Raw genomic sequence first — 23,191 nt, forward strand, 5'->3', positions numbered from 1 at the left:
AAGTTACGCAGTCAACATGTGCGGCTGCTTTAATGTATATAATTCAGTGCCGTAGCTGTTATTTTCTAACCAAAGTAGAGAATTATTTAATGGATCAGTCTTGTTAATCGTATATTATATTACGTTACCTACTCTAACAGAATAATCGAAATGGGGACATTTTTATTCCCATATTTCAATAATGTCAACTTTCCTAAATTATCTTTTCGTTCGGTGTCAAGAAAATCGTAACATCGTGGATAAAAAACTACAAAATTTCAGAACACTAGTCACACAGATTTTCTAAAAACTGCGAGCTTCGATTTCGCTATTTTCAACTTCCAATTTTGAAATAATTGGAGCCTATCTTATCTTCTCCTATAAAATAACCAATGATCCGCATACAAAAGATTCAAAAAATAACAGAACGGAGGTAAAAATCTTGTAAAAGCCGGGGGTTTTCCTGGAAGTCAGCCTGCAATTTCCAGCCCTAATAGAAACTGCCAGACGCGCAACTTAAGCCAGGGAACAGCCGGGACCGCGTATTATTTCGCGCAGTGGCCGCGACAGACATTCTATTTCCAGGTGTTCCCAGGTAGTGATAAATCGTGAAAACGTATCCGGGGGCACTTAGGAGCGCGAGCAACATGTATATGAGGGACATCACGTGCGTTCAAGGCACGTTTGCATGGCAGACGAGCGCGGGCGCGGGGGAAATGAAAGAAAGCGGTTGGAGATGGTGTTTCAGCGGAGACGAAGGAGGAAGAACGTCGGAGAGAAATTCCAATATGCCTCGCAACTCGGAACGGCTGTGCATGGAATGCGTTCGAGTCCTTGATTGTGCTTCGAAAGCATATTTTTCTCGTACTTCCGATATTGCAACGGCGAGTTCCTCTCTTTGTAACTGGCTGCGCCATTCGGTTCTCTCTCCGCTTCCTTCTCTTCTCCTTCGTCTTGCTAGAAAACGAGACGCATCTGCTTACAAGATGGAAGATGTATTTTTCGGTGACGCGTGCACACAGGCACGCGAGCACGCTACCGCGGAGGGGATGAAAAAAGAAAATATTGTCTGCCACGTTGAATCGCGATATCTAGTCGCGCGAAGGGGGACTAACGCGGCCTCCCTTCCGCCACCGGAGAATATATGCAACTTCCGCCGATGGGGGAATATATATCATGCGTGCACGGAAAACACCTATCCGACCGACTGAATTGCGGCTCTATCGCGGTCGAGCTTGTACCTGCCTCTCTCGAGCAACTTCCGCCTTTAAATATCCGCTGGGAGACATCCGCGTGCATACCGAGCTAGAGTTATTAAAACTCGGTCGCGTAGCTTGTTCGATGAAAAATTTCTCGAGCACAGCTGGTACGTAATATATATATGTATACTCAAGAAAGGTGTTTCCTTGTTACAGGTGATGCATCACTGTCGCATCGAGCGTGTAGAAGAAACGACTGGCAAATCGACTCACCAATCGCCGACTATAATGCCCGCGTAACGAGCAATCGACAATCGAGAAAGCCAGAGTGAACGGAAGCTCGAGTAGGGGAAAGAAGAAACTGACAAGCGTTAGCCGTAGAGCTTCGTCAAGCACGGGAGAGTGTAAAGCGACACGCGTTTCGTAGCCCGAGTATACACGCGTATGTAACACGCGTACAACCACAGCGCGATATCTGTGCACAACGTGAGAGTTAGATTAATGATCAGCGATTAGAAATAGTCGACTAGAGGGACATTGGACGGAGAGTGAAACGCGGCATATAGGAAATTGGTAAATGACTTTGGCCGTACTGTCGCTGGACGCGCTTCCCGCGGCAAGGACCACGTACCCGCGTCGGGTACGGTAGAAACTAGGGCACAGACCAGCGTCAAGATAAAGTCAGTGAGAGCGGTGCCCCAGGATGCGCAGGAACGGGTGGTGCCGTTAGTGGTGTCCAACAGCTTGTCGGAGGGGCGCGAAGAACGAGAAGGGGGCCACGAACACGGCCCCCAAAAGGGCCTGCTGGATGGTCTAGCTCACGAGCAGCCATCGTCAGTACCCGGTGGTGGATCGCGGATCGACTCTATAGAGGCAGACCGCGAAAAGGTCGTCGAGATATCGACGGAGGACCTTGGTACCGCGTGTGGTCCAGGTCAGAGGGACGTGGATGCTGGTCAAAAAACGAGCTTCACGGTGGACGAGCAATCGAACAGTATCGTTGTTGGGCAATCAAAAGCCTGCGAGGCGTTGAGGATCGAGGATCGCGGCGGTGGCGTGACGTTGACGGAGACGCCTGTGTTGGTCCATCAGTGGCGTCATCAGGAGGCAGCGTTGGATCTGCAGTTGATAGCCGACAACGGATCGGGGGTCCGTTCGAAGCGACCGAGAAACACGTCGTCGTCGGCCGATAGCGTGGTCGTTGGTGAACCGTACGAGAGACGGGGAGTGTGTCAGGCGCATAGGCAGCGGGCGACTGGCATTTCGGGCAGACATCACGTGGACGGCGCGCGAAGGAATTCGAATCGATCGTGTCGGGTTCATGGTCGAAGGAGGGATCGATCGCGAGGAAAAACCACGGAACGACATCAGAGTCAGAATACACGGGATTTGACGTCAAACGGGTTCGAGTGCTCTGTTATACGATTGGAACAGGATCCTATTCTCGAGCCGGTACGGATACTCGGTTGTCCACCAGCCGAAGGATTGGAAATCTCGTCGTTCTTGGAGCCGGCGCCCAATTACGTTTATCCGGGCATCAACGTCGGTCGGCTGGCGGGCAACGAGGCAGCCTGCTTCAGTCTGTACGATCCGAACAATATTCGGCCGAAGAGCCGGGCCGGGAGCATCGCCAAAATCCTCGAGGGACCTAATCGTGCTGTGAAGGACATTAATCGGAAGGTCTTGGCGATGGCACGTGCCATGACGCCGGCTTGGTCGCTGCGTTTGCTCGGCGTCAGCTGCGGTTCCGTGGTCTGCGCCTGGGGACTTCTGCTGATATTGTCCGTGCTGGGCGGTGGCGCCTCTCATGGTACCGCCCTCGGTAACTTCGGTCTCGGAAGTTTGTCGGGTACGATGGAGGAGATGAACAGTGGTAGATGCCCGTGGTTGTGCACGTGTACCGGTCAAGAGGTCGACTGCTCTCAACAGGGACTCACGCAGATTCCTGGAGACCTGGCCAGCCTTCTTCTCGCCGAAAAACTGTGAGTGCTTTGATTGGCTTTGTTTTTTTTTTCTTTATTTACTTTAAATTACGCTGAAAGTTCACTGCGAAAACCTATGCTTTCATGGCGAATTTAAAAATGCAAGAACGCATGCGGCACAAAAATGTATACAAAGTATCCGGGTAATGTTTGGTAGGTGAAAGAAATAGCTATTCAATTTTCATTTTTTTTCTTTTTTTTAGTCATGACCATAGTAATAACGTTGTATAAAAAGCCGCAGTCTGTAACTACGAATAGCGCAGTTTTCTGCAAGTTGTGTCTAAAATTTCAAAGATGTTACGCGTACGTAGATTTAAAACGTGGTACATTATAATAAAAATAAAAACTTATTCGCAATTTATCTTCCTCTTAATATTCAACGAGACGAATCGATTATCTCGGATAAATTGCCCATCTTGCGAGCAACTCTTTTAGCTGTAATCTTCAAAAATCGACACTTCTATCGAACTCTTAATCCACGCAGCCATCCGCGATATAAATTAAAAAGCAGGCGAACATATTGACAACGGTCTAACCGATAACCGGACCGAGTAGCAGGTTGATCGCGAGGTATTCAGAAAAATGGGGCTGTTCCGACTCACTTAACCTGAAAATTACTCGTGAAAGCTCTTTGTGTGGGGGTTGCATTAGTCGATTGGAAAAGAACGACGAAGGCACATGCGTATATCGGTGGCTCTTGATAATAGAGCTCTACGTAGCCATCGCGATTATTGTTCATCTTGCGTTCGACGACAGGTCGAATTGCTTTTCTTTTTTAAATGGAAGGAAATATTGAATTGTTTGAAAATTTCGTTGCGAAATGGAAGAGAAATTTAAAGACGATGTATTTTTGTAGAATTAACGGTTCATGGAATAATGGTTGGTTTCTTTCGATGACTTTCGATGTTAAATAAATCATCGCTTTGAAACCTGCTTACTTCAGGCCTGCAAATCGTACAGGTATTCAGTTTTTCATCATTGAGGAAATGTTATGAAAAGAAAAGGATGAATGATGCATAACATACGTTATTCGAATAACAGAACAATTCTTTTCTCGTATCAAAGATCGTTTATTGTTGACTGTTCTATAAATATTAATATCAAACAGAGACAGACACTTTCGAATAAAAATATAACAATTTTTTCAATTTCTATTCTTGTTTCTCAATCTTTCTAACGACTGGTTATGTTCAAATCTTCTCTCAATTAATGTCCCGGTAATTGATTGTTCCCGTAATCGATAGTCTGGTAATAATACAGCTTCTATTGTACTTGTGCTATATTTGGTAGGTGAGATGAAATTAGATCTACTATATATGTAATATCTAGTTCACATCAACCCGCAATGCAATTTTAGTGACGAACGACACCATTTTAAATAATTAATTCCAATTTTCCTCTTAAAATAGGAATAGCGTTTAATTAAATTTTGCATTTTAATATTCGATAAAAAATTTACGATCAGCCAAATTTTTTTCAATGTATTATTAAAATGTCAATAAAATTTCAAGATCTTTTGTATAACACGTATATTTATAAAATTTTCTGTAAGCATTGAAATAATTTCATGAACCGTTGTGTCAGGTTGTAACATATGTATGTTCGTCTCATTTTCTCCTCCTATTGTTATGTCAGTTTCTCTTATCAATCTCGGATCAATGTCAGATCAACATGATCTTATTAACTTCATGTCTAAAAAATTAAAAATTCATTTCATTTTATTCAGCTTGATACAAACGTATTACGACAGGTGACGCCTGCTATTTTTCATGAAATTCCAAACATATCGGAAACTAAATGATATTTCAAACCTATTTTATAAATATCGTGTAATAAAATATAGAAAGAGGAGAAATTTACGTTACAACCTAATATATCCATTGTCAAAAACTTTCCAAATAACTCACTATTATACGATATACCAAAACGGTTCACAGTACTCGCTTCATGCTTTTCTGCTCGTTTTCGCTCGACAAAGTTATCGCACAAGAAGCCGGTAATTTAAATGAAATTGCTTTTAGTCGAATGTCGATGCATCGGCAGACAACTAAAAAACGAGGAAAGAAGAGAGGATGAGAATTGAACGGTTGGTCGTTAAGCAGCGTGCATATTTCCTCGCAATGCGATGTGGCCACACGGTAGGAACGTCGGTTTAATAGTTTTGCATTTCCTCGGAGTGACGGTGGTCGAAGTGGCGCAATAAAAACGCAACGGGTGCAATAAAACGCGTTACAACGCGGCCAGAGCGCAAGAATAAAACGTCAAGAGTATCCTGTATCCTCGAAGGACTGCGTCGCTATTTTATCGATGCAGGATCGCGATGAACGACGTGTTCGCTAGAGTGTTCGTAATTTGCGACGTAGATAGGCAAAACGCTGCCACCGAACAATGTTGTAAAATTATTAAACGCGGAAACGTTGCTGCTGCATCTTGCTCGATGACACGTCAATAACGCTTAAGAGTTCTCCACTACAAGTACGTAGCTATCGACCACACGTCCTCGCGACGAAGTCGAGTAATTGATGGTTATGAATTAGACCCGTGTACAGTGACTCGTGAAAGTATTTGCAGACTTACCATAGAAAGCTTTTCTGAATATATTATGTGTCTTATATGAAACTGCTTGAAACTTGATTAGCATTCTAACGAGACAAAATTATTATGATTATATCAGTAAAATGTAGAATCAACCAGAAAATGTATATAGAAGTTTACTGCAAGTATATATTTACTAAGTATACAGGGTGGTTGGTAACTGGTGGTACAAGCAGAAAGGGGGTGATTCTACGCGAAAAAAGAAGTCGAAAATATAGAATAAAAATTTTTTTTATTTTTTATTTTTTATTTTTTTTTTTAATTTTTTCATCGAGACAACGATCTACAGTGAGATCCGTTATAACGAGACGTGATAAAGTGCACTCGTACCGAGCGAAAATTCAAAGTCGATTTTCTCGAAAACAAAGCCTCAAACGAAAAATTTTTATTCTATATTTTCGACTTCTTTTTTCGCGTAGAATAACCCCCTTTCCGCTTGTACCACCAGTTACCAACCACTCTGTATATTTAGTATGTTAATGGATAATCCCTTTGAATATTGAAGTTTATTTATATAATGGATAATATACATATGCTTATTATAATATTATTATAAATATACATATGCTTTCGCTAAATGTCCTGTTGCTTCTTCGTACGTTTCTACATTTGTTGAAAACTTTAGTAATGTAATCGTGATAATCGGATTTCATTATAGTGCTAAGCTTAGAATGTTTCGTGTATCGGTTATAATATATTCATAAAAGGTGCCAGCAAGTGCTTGAATATTCTCGCGAGCCCCTTTACTTCTCGGTGTATGCTAGCGTTCAATTAGAGAGGAGAGTAAATGACTACGAGAAGCAACAAAATGGTCTACCAAACAAATAGCTTCTTGTCTTATTGCTTTCTTTCGCAGGTTTGCGTCGCGACGAACTCGATGTAACGGAGATCCATTAATGACGATTGATTAGCATACTATTAATATGCCGTCGACAGACCAGAGGACATCGTGAATAATTAAATCCTCGAAATACGTTATTACCGACGCCGAAATGAAAACTCGGTGCTTCTAGCTTTGGAATGAAACGCCAAAACCTCACTTGAATTGCATTTGTAATTTTTGGTCGACGCGAAGTTTTCTCTTTTTATTGCCGTTGTTCTTCTTAGCGATCAGATGATATCAATATTTCCCTCGTGTGCTTTTCATATTTTAATATCAAGTATTCAACTGTTACAATGACCAATCTCATAAAAGCGGATAAGTCACGAGGTTGCATATTACTATTAATTATGGTACATGTTATTTTTAAAAATTTATCTTAAAATCCGACTATTTGTACGTTTTCTTACAAAGTATAAATTGATGTGAGTAAGTCTTATTATTCCTTAAAACATGAACGTTAATAATGTATCTCCGTAACGAAATTGCAAAATTTATAAAAAATAGAATTGTCCTGTTTATTTTTTGGGGTAGCACAAAAAAGAAAATACTTGTGTTAAGTAGAAATCGATGGTTATATGAAAGCAAATTGGTAGATAGTACCTATATCGCACTCGCGAAAATGACAAAATCCAATATTATACTCATGTCGCGATCGACAGCTATTCCATTGGACTACAAAACGAACGAATCTATAAAAGCGATAGAATTATTCTCGTTTTTTCCCTCTCTTGTTAAATTTGACCCAGTACGAGAAATATATTTTATTCCGGTCAGACAGATATGAATCACTCGGGTAAATAATTCCAGATAGTAAATCAACCATCATAGAATATTAAAGATTATCTCATTTATAACAGCACGTCGAACCATTGAATACATCGAATGGTTTACAAAGTCACTGAAGGATTTTTCTCATTTTCAATACTGGTTATATTTTTATCTTGCCACAGTATCTATATATTAATCAACAATTCTATAGAAGTACTTTATCATTCTTTTTATATGTTCTATTCAAACGATTCTGAGATTCTTACGTTATTTCATAATTTTCTTCAACTTTTTATTTTACGTTTTTCTTTGTAACTATTTTTCCTAGTATTAGTTGATACAATGAAAGTGATAGGTCATGCGTAAATCTCAATTTTATAAATCAAATCGATACCTGGGATCGATAACATTTCAATCTCTTTATATCTCGCCTCTTTATACTAAATATCTTTCATAACAACATTCTTTGAAATGCAGTGAGAGTTAAAATTGTGATTCGTATAATCTTGACTTACCTACGGACTCTTACCTATGTTTTTTATTCCTACATCTTCCTTATATCTTTCCAATCAATTTTCAATTTATGCAACATACGTGTATGAGTTTTGTATTATTATATATTTGCGTATACTCACTTTTGATCCTCGCTGCTTCAAATCATTTGATGAAATATCCCGTCGTATTTAGATAAAACAAAAATATAAAAAAAACATGATAAAGTATGTATCAAAAAGAATACAAGTTACATATATACGTTTGTTTCCAAATCACAAGCGCTGATGAATCCCCCTTCGTGTTGCTCCTTCATTTTCTTGCCTCGCAGGAATTTCTACCTGTTCGCTCGCAGCTGGCCGCCGTCAAGATAATTAGGGACTGGGACGGTCAGATCTAGTTGTTTGTAACCCTATCTAAATCTGCGGTCTGCGGACCGCTAAACAGTACTGCGTTATACACGGGTGCAGGTACATCGATTGTCAGTGACACTCAGGACCATAGAAGTTTCCAAAGCGGATCTTCGGAGGTTCTCGTACTTCCGTTTCTAATGAAGTGGCCGAGTCTTCGCAAGTGATTTTGATAATCTCATGAAACGAAAGATACGATTGCTTCGCCGTTTATCGATATCTAGATCGATCTTGCGTGTCAAAACTAGATTTGATGCTACTCGTAAGTTCTTTTAAGTCAGTGTTTTCCAATACTTTTCCAGTCACGAATCTCTTTTACAATAGTCAAATAACTTGCAATCTTTTTTTTTAATATCTACGGCTTGAAATAGTTTCCTCTCATTTATTTAAGATTGCCATATAGATCAGACAAAAGTCAAAACTATTAATATATATTACGAAATAACCTTATATATATAATTTTTATTATTATATATATATGTTATTATTTTATTAATAAATATTATATATATATAATTAACATATATAGTCACAGCCTTTAGTGGAATATTTCAGCCATATTGAAATAAGCAAATATTGAAAATCTTCATGATGAAATTTTCTGTATTAATAATTATAACTGAAAAAGACTGACCCCGTTTAGTTGTCAGAACATCCCTTATGATTCACATATTAAAGTTTCATAGTAGTATAAAAATATTTTGAGGAAATACGAATGAGAAATATATTTCTGGCAATGAGTGAAACGTCCAGTTTCGTTTAATATGTCGATCATCAGACTCGATGATTACATACGTGTGTGCACGATAACTATAGAGGAAATCGAGTTTGTTTATTCGGAGCCTTGTTACCATTTCTACCATGGGCAAATTGCCAATGATTCTGAAAATAGTCGTGCAGAGAGACAACCAATCGATCATAAGCAGGGACAAGAAACTATCACTGTTTGTTCTACTTTCACAACGTGAGAAAATGTGAAGTATGTACAGCATCCGATATTTCAATTATCTCTGTCAATCGTCAAGCTAATATTGATAATCCAATTTCAATTCACACAAGCCAAATCATGTAATCAATATTCGATCGATATCACACACATGTTACACGTGTACTATTCTAATTAGAACCACCCTAATTCCCCCTTGAAAATACAGGGATTTTCGTTTTAGATTCGATTTCGTTTTCGAGTAAACAGATTATATACAAATTTTCTAATTTTCTAATTTGGGAATTTGAAATCTGGAAATTAAGAAGTTTGCAAATTCAGAAATTAGAAAATTTGGAAATTTGAAGAATCGGAAATTTGATAATTTTACTTAATAGTTTAACGCTTCACAGATTCTGTTTGTTTCTGTTTAGTTCTACTTAAATTACACTACAATTTTTAATCATAACAATATCAATCAAAAGAACTTAAACCCACTCCCATGGGAGATCACATCCGTTTCGGGCGTTAATCACGGCAATCTAAAGACCAATAACAACTCATCCAACAAACACATCATCGAGAGATCGAGTATCTGTTTTTCCACAAGCGTTCCCGATAAAACCAACCCCTTTTTCCATAAAACAACCACTACAAGGAGGAACGGGTGCTTATGATTTTTCGATTAGGCTGTGCAAACAGTAGCACGCGGCAAGGAAAACAATCGTAACGGCTGAGCTAAGTGTTTGAGGAAGCTCCATGTTTTTCCAAGTAACGTCTGCGGGAGACATCGTCCTACATTTCCTGCCACGTATCTTCAGCACGTTTTTCGTCGCCTCGTGAATGTCCAACGTGCCACGTGGATGCCATCAGAATGTTCCGATGTAACTCAAATTTTGTATACTTCTTAATAAATTCAGCATTCCAATTCTGATATTCTTGTATGCATCTCATACTTGGAGGTCTCATAACTTCAACGACCTTTGTCTATGCTTTTTTTCTTGCTCGAGAGCAAATGAATGCTTCATTTTATCTTCTATTCGGTGAAAGTGTAGAATTTTTATTAGCTGACGAATCAAGATATTTTATAGATGGATACGTAGAGGACATGTATATTTTTTTAATAGCAATATATATTTTTTATTATGCGATACAACTATTCATTATATATAAAAAAGGTTTTGTTGGAAAGGAAAGCTAAAAGATATTTATGTGAAGAAGCTATGAATGGATCTGTCTGCAAGAGTTTCATTGCACGTCTAAGCCCTTAAACCGGCCTTTCATAAACCAACAATTCCATAATTTATTTATTTAATCGCATCTCCTGAATATCCAACGCGTCACGTGGCCATTTCCGCTACGATCAATATCTCCTGTGTCCTAACTCGATTTTTCCTCCCGCGCAGCTTCCTTCCTCCACGTTCCCGTCGAAACGTTCGCCAGAAACTTTGTCCCCGCTGTCGCGTCTTGGTCCTGTGTACTTGGAGATTCTTCTTGCTAGGAGGCTTAATAAAATTCATCAGAGCCGATAAGCAAGCTAATGATCCAAGTTAATCCGATTTGGCTGGTTCAAAGGAGAGACGCGTCGAGCCGCCTCGATTATCCTCCCCCAGGAACGAAGGACAGCCTTTCGAACAGTGTGACGAGAGCGAAAAGAAGAAAAGAGAGGAGAGCCGAGTAAATTCGCGATTTCTTTCTCGTTGGTATATCTCTCGACATCGGTGCCGACCAACCCTGCCGAGAATTGTAATTAAATTTTTTCGTCGCGATGTCCCGTGCCTGGCGGCGCGTGAAATCGAGGGACACGCGCGCTGTCCCATTCGGATTCCTCGAGTGCAAACGCGGTAGCCCGCATAGTTGCTCGCGCGGCGTGAAACTGCGCGTGTCACCGCACCGTAGGCGCGGGCCAAACTCGCGAAACCGTCCACATGTCTCTAAACGGCATCGTATTTCAACCTCTCTCTTTTTCAATTGCGAACAGCGGCTCATTTCGTCACATTTCGACGCATTCCGTCGAATTCCGGCGGATTTTTCTACTTTCCTCCTTTTTTCTTGCTTCACGCTGTGTTTCGCGCATTCCGTTATGTTTTGTCGCGTTTTTCAAGACTTCTTCGTATTTTTGCCCGTTTCATAGGCATTTTATTTTGTTTTGCGATTTTTCACAGATTCCATCGTGTTTTGATGCTGTCTGTTTTGTTTTAATGCTATCTGTCGCGTTTCAACTATTACGCGTTCCATCGAATTCCGACGGATTTTTTTCACTTTCCTCCCTTATCGATGCTTCACGCTATGTTTCACTGCATTTTCAGCCACTCTGCTATGTTTCGATGCGCCTGTCACTTTCAAAGCTTTTTTCGTATTTTAACTCTTTTCATGGAATTCAGACGTTCTTCTACTTCGTCAAATACCATTTCCTTTTAATATTATTTATCATATCTCGACACATTCTTCTTACGTTCCATTGTACATATTACGACGCGTTTTGTATTATTTTCATGCGTTTTATTTCTTTGTTCGCTTTGAAATAAATAATCATTGCAACTACAATTGAAACGAGAAAAGATGTAACAACTTGCTAATAGAATGACAAGATTCAGACAATTTATCTTTCCTAGAATATACGTTGTTTATATTAATGATAATCATGATATGATCATGATGATGATGATGATATGCCGGTTAGTTAATCAAACAGAGTATTATGAGGCTAAACAAAAAATAAATCATTGTACCGTAGGTTTTTCATTGTAACATTAATTTTTACCTCCTTAACAATGTTCGAACAGCCAGCACACAGTTGTGGAGGATGAAAGTTCACGGAAGACCACGATTTTACAAAATAGAATTATATTTAACAACAACAACAATGAATGAGTGTAACATGTATCTATCCCAGAATAGGTTGCCAATATGGCAGACGATGTCAATTATTAATTTTAACGTTTTCTTTGTCAAGCCATATATTTTTCTTGTATTTCCCAATGTGTCCATATCCTCATTTTCCAGTGGACCTCAGTGTCTTCCTGTTTTTATGGATCCTCTCACGAATTCTGTCACGTTTCGTGTCGTTTTAGACGATTCGTCGCAAGAAGCAAGACCTAAAATCGTCGGCGACCGGACGGGGCAACCGCTGGGCGGTTTTCATCGTGCAACTATTTCCCGTAGCCATGCATAATACGCAGAGGTTCGCCACTATATACTAACCGGCTGGATGGCAGTTGCTACATTTCGCTGCCGCAAAACGGGGAAACGGTCGGCTAACCGCAAATATTTTACCGCTTTCGAGCGGGTCTCGCGAAGCTTCGTTTAGCCGCGGTACACGGTCTCGAGACTCGAGTTCTGTGTCTCCTGGACCTGGCACGCTTCCCTCGTTCCCCGGGGATTCCAATTCCGTGCACGCGCGCACCTCCGTTGCAAAGGATACGTCTAATGGCGTCGAACGACCGTGTCGTCTTATCTTCGATTTCCTGCGAAGGAATGTTCCCTAGCTCAATCGTTGCACTCGATACTTGAAGCTGTTGATAATCGTTTTATTTCGAGTTTGTAACTTTTGGTCGCTACGGATTTAGGTATTAACTGTGATTTCGAAGCCAGTTTATGACTTTTAGGTTTTAAAGCGTGTGCAAAGAAATGAGGGAATTTTCTATTCTCTCGAGAGCGAGTTCCTTTTAAACTGTCGAAAAAATATATTTCTATTAATTATTAGTAATAGATACATAATTTTCCTGAAGCTTTTATATTATTTTATTACGATATTTGTTCTAAGGGTTAGATGCATCCTGCTCTTTAATTCGAAGCGTTTTAACTTCGAGTTTTTGGTAACTAAAATTTTCAACACTAATGTATGTAATCTCATAATAATCTAATTTCCTCGTGTATGTTATTTATACATTTTTACCGTGTTTCGTTTCAAAATCTTTCCTTTTTTCCCAAATATATGAGTTAACGTAGAAACCTATTATAAATTGATTGAGCACAAAATGAACGAATAACTTGCGGTTATGCAACCAGCGCAATCAACGCAATAAATACTTTTAGCTGTAAAACGCAAGATAATTTCATATCGCCGTCAGGGGACTACTTATTCAATATGACAAACTCCCAAGCACAACAATTACGATAATCAGCCAAAGAAAAACAGAGTAGATAAACATCTAACTAGTATCAAACGCAACCATACAACCTGTCCACACAAATTGACTCGTAATTATTATGCTGTGTGCCCCAATTGCTCACAAAGCACCTAGATCATTTGATAAAAGTCGATGTTACGTCCGTGTGCCGCGATTTTACCTTCTAATTCGTTTCACGGCGTAGTTTCACGTCTAAATGTTTTCCAAGTCTATCCAGCACTGAAGGCCGCTATCGTTGTATCTTCGCCTGTCACGGCCCCCCGACTGTAGCTGTAATTAATCCGCCGATCTATAATTAAGTCGATGATAAACGGAGCGTCCGCACGATGATTAGCATTATTATTTATAATAACACTGCGAGCTGTCGAGCGTAACGCGCCTCCAAGCGTGTGTAACACCGTACGACAATTAATCACTCGCTCAAACAACAATTACGTCCGATTATACCGCTCGTGGACCGATCGGGATGTTTCGTAATTAGTATCGTTGCGTCGAGTTGACGTACGTATTCTTGAGAAAGTAGCTTAAGATGAAGATGCTTCGTAATGGAGAGGCTTGAGCATTCTGTTGGCCTATTCTCACGAATTTTCTTCTTTTTTAGATAATTCTTTTTTCTTTTTTTTTTGGCATATTTTAGTGTTTATCGCATTTAGTGGTAATAATAATAATTTGTACAAACTGTGACATTTGTCATGGTTAACGACACGTGCACGATATTTTGCATATTGTGAAACGTCTTACAATTGACAAGTATTAAAAAACATTAATGTATTTTGTGTGAATTTCTCTACAAAAATATTAAATTTTTTAAATTCCTACCCTACAGTATTCAGAGGTTTAAAATACCTTCCTTACCAGAAGAACGTTTTACTATATTTTATTCGCAGCACTGCATTTTATTGTCGCTTATTTCAGCACGATATACATATTGTAATATGCGTATAATGTACATCTTATTAAAAACTAAAATCGTGTAAGCGTTTTATGGCGCATTTAGTATTCATTTTACGTTATTATCGTAGAATTAAAAAAAGATTAAAAATTTTACGCGCATGACTGTTTATGTCATTCGAATACGCACTTCCATTAATTCTGGCAGACAATACGTTAATTGGGTTCTTTATACGTGGAATATTGGATGATCAGTGAATATTCTCGACATAAAAGTGCTTTTTGCGCTATTATTACTTAAAAAGATGAATATGCATTAGATTTTGAAAGATGGACATTTTTGTCTCGTTCGAAAAGTAATACGACTCTTTACTGCTTTTTGGACATGTGTTTTTTAAATATTCTCTGGAATGTCCCTTTTTGATCTTTGTTTTTGATTTTTGTTTTAAATGATCTTTGTCCACATGCTGCGAGTGACTTGGAAGTATCCCATCTTGCCGAGATTACGTCAGATTTGTCTCGAAAGTTGTTTCAAACTTGCTTTCATGAGGAATTCTGAAATATATTTCGTCAAAGGTATGAATGCGCTAACGAGAAGGCACACGTGGTTTCTCTTCGAAAGTGCCTTTAATGATGCTGAGTGGCAGTCGAAGTACTAATGACAAGCTTGATTGAAAGATCACATAGTCATACAACTGAAACGTAAATTTCAATTTAATATTTGTTAAAAGTATTTAATTATCTATGATTACACAAAGCAATCGGTTGAAGGTGAATTTTACGAATATATTATAAAAGTAAATCAATTATGTGTTTTCTATTATCGTTTGCTAGAATTCTTGCACTGCTTTGGAACTTTTCTTCACGCCATCTTCATAGAGAAAAGCTGATTTTGATGTTATTGTTCGGCTTGAATAGTTCTTTCTTTATATTACTTCCATTTAAATATTATATAATATAATATTTATACCTTTTTAAAGTTCATTTGCTGTAACTGACTGAATACAGATGTTGTTTACACTCTCTGTGTACGTGTGCTATGTGGTTAAGTTAATATTGCTCAATCAATACTGATTTCTACGGTCAATGCTTTATAAGTACAGAATACGATTATAAGATAATTCTTATTTTATTATATCTATTGCTATTAATAATCCACATTGTAAAATCTTTTATTTAGAGTAATCTTTATAAAATAATTTTATCCTGAACTATGATGTATGACCCATCCAACGTTCAAAAATCTATATTACCTTCGCATCGACTGAATACTTAGATTGTATTACACGAATGAACTTCGTAAACATCACACGTGACATTCTCGTGCATCAATTTCCAAAGATAAGAGTTTAGAAAGTGCGAAAGGTATCAAAGATCTGTTCTATGTATGCGAGTCTGTTCCGAATGAATGGATTTTAGAAATCCGACAGAAGTTTGAAGCGTGAGAAGATGCATACTACTGGTATACATATATTGTGCATACACCGGCGTACAAAGTACGATAGAATCAAAGAGGAAGTTTGGTTCTGTTCGGGGAAGTTACGGGCAGAGAGTGGAGCACTACGGAGAAACTGCATAGCCAAAGAGAGAATCAAGATAATTACAATGTTCATGCATATGCAACGTCTAAAACCATCGAAATAATAACGAAGAATACACTGTATATGTAGTGATGTATAGCTCGAATCTTCGAAGTTTCGGAGCTGAAACTTAAAATGAAGTTTCTAGAACTGACATCACGAAGCTCTAAGATTCTACAACCCTTCAACCTTCCGCGATTTTATGTAAAATTGTTCTTGATATTCTTTCAGTCGATTTTTTCTAATAGTCATCGTCGAACGTTCTACATTTTAGAGCTCGATCAGAGTTTACAGAGATTTTTAAAGCCTGAAACCAGAGAGTCGTAGAGTTTACGGTTTGTACCACAACTCGAACCGACTTATTTTAACAACAACCGAATAACGTATAATCGAGCGCGAAACCTTCCACGAATATTCCAAAAGCAGCGCAAATACCGTAACACTTTGTAAACTTCAACGTCCACAGATTTTTCTGGAAGTTGTTTCACTCGATTCGAAGAGAAATCGCCTTACAAATTTTCATCGATGAAAATCCAATATACTCCATAAAATCTGGAGCAATCGGGTATCTTCTCAAAATTGTTGGTTGCCTCTTTAGATCGATTCGCGGAGATCGCCGAGAAATCTGGTACACGACGCGTTTTCCCCACACACAGAAGAGAAAGAAGGCTTCCGTATCGTCTCGATTCTCGCAACACCATCTCCACCCCCTGGCATTGGCGTTGGTTTTCTTTTATTGTTGTCTGTTTGGGGCATACCTACGAGTGCACTTTCATCGAGAGAGCGGCGAAACTTCCATTAGACGGTTGCGGGAGTTTCCATTGGAATTCAGGAAAGGGTGTCGATATGTCTGGCCCGCACGATTTTCTACCTGAAGTCTGGCCCGGTCCATTCTGATGCTGAAATTAATGGTTTTTTCTCGACGTGAGAGTGCGCGCGGGGGTCAAACAAAGAATTATCGTGACCGAATAGAGATGGCCAAAAGGGAGGAGGAAGGGTTTGTCGAGCTACATTTTTCCACGTTACCAGGATTTTAAAGTCCTCAGATTTCTACCGAATATCGTTCCTCGATGGCGAACTATTACGTTGATAAACGATTCTGTTTTGCTAATTGAAAGGATTTTAGCGTTGGTATGTAACGAGGAAGTTGTATTTCCCACGCATTTTTGTTATATTTCTTTAATTTCCATTAATCGATGTTCGGATAATCGATCGTTCCATTAATCAATGTTTTAATAATCAAACTTCCGACATATTATTATCACAAACCGATCAAAGTATATTCAACTCTCGGTGCTCTCTGAAATTCGATATTAACCACGTGTCCATCTTGTCCTACCATCATTCCAGAGACATTTAATCACAAGCTGCTTCGTTCCTCGCTCCTGAATTCCAAACGAATCACCCATCTAAATTCACTAATTTCATTCTCCCTCGCTTTTTATGCAAAAATTAATGGCGCTGTCACCCTACCTCCTTCAAAGAGGCAACCAGCCAAACAAAGAAATTAGTCTCTGGAAGGGAAGAAGTTGGTGCGTTTCTTCGCGTTTTTTATCCGTCTTTTTTTCTTTCTCTCTGCCCTTCCTTTTTCATTCCGGCATAATGGACTCCCGCTGCGTGTATACCGAGCCCGGGACTCTCGTCACGGGGGCTGTAACCGTTTGGGGGCCATTTCCGCGGCCGGATTAATCGACCACCGTAACACCTGGTAATCATGGACGCGTGGCACGTGACTATGCATCGGTCGCGCGACATTTCCGAATTTTTCGCGGATATCCTGGCCCAGCCGGTTTACACGTGTCCCTTTATGCACGGGCACGTTTTAAAATCCCCGCTTGATCGCCTCGGTGGTCGGTCCCCTTTTTATCTGCTCATTTCATCGATGTCGCGGACGCTCGCGATGCTCTACCAATACCAAACGAGCATGATCGTCGGTGACATTACCGGTAGCCAGCGGCGTTTTCAGGCGTTTTTTGACGACGTGTGACGTTGTTTATAGGCGGACGTGGGATTTGTGACAGGAAGAGTAGACGATGTCGCAGGAATTGTGAAAATGTGGATACGTTTATGACCGGGGGGCGAGTTTTCTCGAGGATGAGTTGTGTACGCGGTGAATGAGAATATAGAAAAATAGGAGATTCCCTCTGATATGCTTTGTGAAATATGAATATGTTGTAGTCGGGATAAAAAAAGAATTGGACAATGTATAATTCATGATTTTTCCTTGATATCCTGATATCGAGGGTCGGGGTTCCTTTGTAGATAAATAGGAAAGATAGATTTCAATGTGTGGGGAAAAGCTTTTGTGTAATGCAATTAATCACTCGATGTTTGTGTCGCAAAAAGTGAAATGATATATGATATAGGTTAATTAGGTTCGGATATTGGTCGTTATCGAACTTCGTTTTTCAGTTTCCGAAGGATAAGTTAATTATATTGGTTTCTTTAATACTTTTAGATAAGAGGCTGATACAGTACGATTTAATTTGCAGTTAATATCGAAAATCGAAATTTAAATTTGATTATTCAGGACTGATACAATATGAAGCACCTACGCTATTATTGTACACAAGGTATTGAAAAATTCATACTACACATGCCAAACACTTACGCTATTCCCAAAACGATTCTCTAAAACATTTCTGTTATCACGATGAAACCATCATTTTTACTATCAAATTATGATTCCTTATTACAAGACTCATCTTCAAATTATTGATAAATCTCGTTATTCGTCAGACACTAAAAAATTGACACGCTGCTTCCGAAACGATTCTTATCATCAACGAACCTAACCCCATTAAAACAATCAATTCATCGCTTCTATTATCAACGCATCTTGGCTCCTAATCATCGACGCCACAATTCAATATTATCCAACCCGAAGAAAGGGTACACAACGGTTTCTCGATCAGAACGTGTATCGGCTGGATCGTTGAAATCCATTCATGAGAGCCTGTTCGATCGATCGGAATTGAACGCGGTTGGGGGGCAATCGGGCGGAAACATTTTCCAAGGGCATACTTTGGCTGTCGTTAACGTTCGGCCGGATTAGTCTCGGCCGATAATCTCGTAAAATGTGCCGCTGTAACCGTCGTGGCACCCTTCAACAGGTTCTCCGGTGCAATTGAAAACCCGAAATCTGACGATGTTCAAACGGGTTCTCTGCGCACGCGCGAGAGTGAGAGAGAGAGAGAGAGAGAGAGAGAGAGATCGTAGCCTCGGGATCTCTGCATGGGCGCGTAATCCTCTGACAATGGCCCCTCTAAACGGAGATTTGTCCGCTGACAGCGGCGCCCTTATGCTCACGGTTCGACGTCCTTTGACTAAATCGACCATGCCCCGGCAGCCCTGAGCCCTAATTCTGATTTATCGACGATTTCACGTAAACTCAGCCGAAACTTGCCCGTTACGCCGATCATGGCTCGTTCTTTACTGGTCCATTAAGGGCAACCTCGTAATCTCTGCCGACAGATATGTTCGAAATGACGAGAATCGCGACGGTAATGGAGAGAAGCCAGTTGTCTGGCGAAATGTTCGGCGAAGTTCAGAGAAGAATGGCAGTTTTATTTGATTTGGGTTCGGGAGGTGGAATTTAGATCGCTTGGGAAGTTCGGATCTGTTTGCTTGCGATATTTGTCGAATACTAGTGTAGTAATGGCTATTTTAGAAGTCTTATTGATTCGGAAATTCTTTGGTCGCGTACGTTCTAACGGTACTTTGCAAGAATTCGTTGTAAGAGTGAGATAAGGTTCGATGTAGTTTGTGTAAAGGTGGTAGTTTTATTTGATTTGAACTTGATGAGTAAAATAGATCTTGGAAAACCTTTGGTTATATATATATATATTCTTTTCTAACAGTACTGCCAGCAGGAATCTTTTCCTTTACGAAGAATAACTTGGAACGAATATTATCGACGTTGCATTATTCTATCTATATTATTCTATCTACTAATAAAATTACTTACACAAAATTATTGTTACTGCGCAAACACCTGAGGACACATCTGTAGAACAACTTATCTGTAAGATAAAATGTCAGATTATTTTCTTTCTAATAAAATGTAATTATTCCATCCTTGCAACGACATCGATGTACCTTAGCATTCTAACAAACTTTACATCGTACCAAGGATATCTCTCTCTCTAAAAAAAAAACTAACCATGCAAAAAAACAAAGATACGCTCTATCTCCGGAACTCCATCTCCCATCCACATTACCGCAACAACCCAAGAATCCATCGAACTTATCAGGTCCAACGAGACGCTTAAAAAACAGCCAGGAGGATGCTAGTACCCGTGTTTGTGCTGGAAATTCATACGAAATGACACCCGGAGAACGACGCGAACAACTCTCAGTTAACTGGCCCGTAGATCAGGCAGCCCGTCGCAAAACGACATCGTTCCCTGCCACAGATAAATCCGTGTGTCCCCTTTGATCGTAAGTTTTCACGGTGGCAGCACCGGCGTGAGTACGCGCGCGGGGCATTCCTCAAGGAGTATCCGGAATCTCGGCAGGAACGTAAATAACGGGAAAGAGGGCCGGGTACGGGCCGGTTGGATGATGTAGAACATCGCGGTTTTCACCGCGGAACGCCCCTGGACTTTTGGATCGTGTCCTCCACCCCAGGGGGCGAGACTGCGCGTCCGCCTCGAAGCGCATGAATCACCCGGTGCATGCAAACGAAAAAGGTGTGTGCGGGGGTGGAAGCGACTTTCAAAAGATCGTAAGTGTCGAGGTGAGGGAAGGAGGAGGAACAACACAGTGATTTCGAGCGAAGGATGAGGGAAAAGAGATGAGCGATGGGGAAGCGGAGAATTCTTTTTTCCGCAGGACAAACACGTAAGCGCGCGGCGAAAATGTTGCGGTTGCTCTCGGTCACCGAAATTTATTGCGACGCGGCGCTACATGGCCCGCCACGGGAACACGCAGCTGTACGCGAGAACCGTGTTGCGCTGCCCCTTGTAGCAGCAGATTTGGGGTAAAGAGTATTTTGAGGAACGTCTTTATTATGGGTGGGAAGATGCGAGATTGGAAATCGAGATTGGTTTGGGATTGGTTTGGAATTGATTTAGATAGGGATTTTGTGGCTGACGAAGCGAGTTGAAGTATCTTCTGGATAAACTATTTCCAGGCACGAGTTTCTCCAGGCACATATTTTTGCATAGAGAGAAAAAAGATGCATTGATACACGTAGTATGACTTAAGAGAGACAATGATAATCTGGAAATTTTTTAGACGTTTCCACTTTCAAGACACGTGCATCATTTGAAATTATTTGTTTTGTTCAATGAACATTTTACATTTACGTTTTACATTTACGTTTTTTACGAATCAATTGTGAAGCATCTTTCTATCGAATAATAGCTTGGGTAACGTAAAACTATCATCTAGTATAGTGTCATAATTAAGATAATCAAATTTTTGTACACACGCATGGTCCTAATTGAATGTCCAAGGACAATTTGCTATTTATGGCATAGTGTCGCAATTACAAAAGTGAGATTCCACGCGATCCTACTTCTACGGCCATGAACCGTCCTTCTCTGTATCTCTGTAACGAAAGAACATTACAATACCACTCCACATCAGCAACTTCCATATTCAAAAACCCCAGAGTATTCAATTCCTTAGACACCTCTACCGCAGTCTGTTAGCTATCGCATAAACGTTGGAAAGTGTCGTATCGAAGGTAGACGACAGACACATCTACACCCTCGTAGAAGGGTGGGTAGAAAGCAGGAAAAGGGTCGAGAAACATATAAAGCGGTGGAATCGTTCGGACGGACATTTCCATGCGTTTTCCCTGCGGTTTCGCCATCGAGCCGTACATCTTCGTTCCGTCGTCTTCTAGATCGTTTAAATTTATCTTTTTCTTCTTTCTCTTTTTTCGTTCGCGTCTAACACCATTAACATTTATATTGGACAGGTTTTCGGTTTCACCGTCAGTGCTCCACATTTTTTGCACAATATAGACCGCCCGCGGAGAACCGCGCGAGAATCCACGCTCTAAAGGTTCCAGGTGCTATTATTATTCGCGCGAACTGCGCCACAAACACCTGGGGGTCAGCGTGTGAATTTCACCAGGTTGACACGGGATGGAATTTCGAGATCAATCAAATGGAACTCTTGACCCCTGAAACAAGCCTCGGTTACGCGGCAGCCTTTATATCCAACTCCAGTTTTCCTTTGTCAAGCGACGAGAACGTTTCCTCTTCTATTTTTTTAGCTTTTTTTCTGTTGGTTAATATACGGTTTGTTCTTTCTGTCGGTACTAATACGGCTAGTTGCTTTGTTTATTGATAGGTTTAGAGGCTTTCGAAGTTTTAAAAAGCTGGTGTGAATTTTTATTGTACGCGGACTTCGAGTACGTTGATGATCGTTAGGGATTAGAATTTTTCTAATGCTTCTGTTCATTCTATTTATTGGTATTGGATTTGGATACGCTGAAAACTGAAAAATTATATAGTTTGTTTTATAATACATATATGTGTTATTTAATAAAATTACAAAATTCTACGTATCGTTTTTGCGATAAATTGCGATTTTAATAAAAATGTTTCGCTTGAAGTGCCGTTTTAGATTGATAAATTTTTCCTATCTGTGTCTAGGACTCTAGATTTCTTAATTTCGGACGTAATGACACGTTTTAATATTTTTTGTATGATAATCTTTATTTATAAGACAGCCAAGGTAGAGAAGGAATAAATAAATAAATGACATGTAAATTCATCAACACGATAACATTCATAATATTCATCGCATTATTTGATACAAAAATAAAAATGACAGAAGCATAAAATACAAATCAGCTATAACATGTGTAATATAAATGATCGCAGAATCTTTCACATGAGCACAGAATATATTGATCGACTACATCAATATATATCGTTCTATTTTTGGAAGTTTAAGCATTAATCGTATACTCTGATACAAAAATTTTATGAAATTTCTACAATATTGATAAGTCAACCAGCGTGAAACGTTTCGTTTCTGAAAAGTTACAAATTAATCGTATACACTGGCGAAACCTCAAAATTCATAAAAACAGAAACCAATCGATTAAATTTACGAATAGCTGAAACAACACAAAAAACATCGAAACAACAGGCATAACGATCTTGCCCGACAAACTGTCCCAAGTATTCGTATTCGTTGGACAACAGCCCAACCTCCGAAATAAAGAACGTGCGCCCATCAACTACGCTAACCATCGATTGCCAATACGAAACTTCAATGAACCTCCTCTTCGCGAACCCCGCCAGGCGAAATATCACTAGCGTTAAGAAGCTGCCAACGTGCCAGACAATCTGTTATTAATCCAACGTGAAGAACACACTGACATCTTAAA

General features: G+C 39.8%; 1 protein-coding gene across 1 annotated transcript; it reads left to right on the forward strand.

Annotated features, from left to right (window-relative positions):
* Positions 1-1,730: 1,730 nt before the first annotated feature.
* On the forward strand, positions 1,731-3,207 carry LOC143303500 (uncharacterized; the record flags this gene model as incomplete). The annotated part of the gene is made up of 1 exon (XM_076623749.1): positions 1,731-3,207. A coding segment is annotated over one exon (1,434 nt), but the record flags the coding sequence as incomplete, so codon positions are not given.
* Between the last annotated feature and the right edge of the window lie 19,984 nt (positions 3,208-23,191).

The sequence above is a fragment of the Bombus vancouverensis genome, chromosome 13 (assembly GCF_051014615.1).
Source record: "Bombus vancouverensis nearcticus chromosome 13, iyBomVanc1_principal, whole genome shotgun sequence".
In the NCBI taxonomy this organism is placed as follows: Eukaryota; Metazoa; Arthropoda; class Insecta; order Hymenoptera; family Apidae; genus Bombus; species Bombus vancouverensis.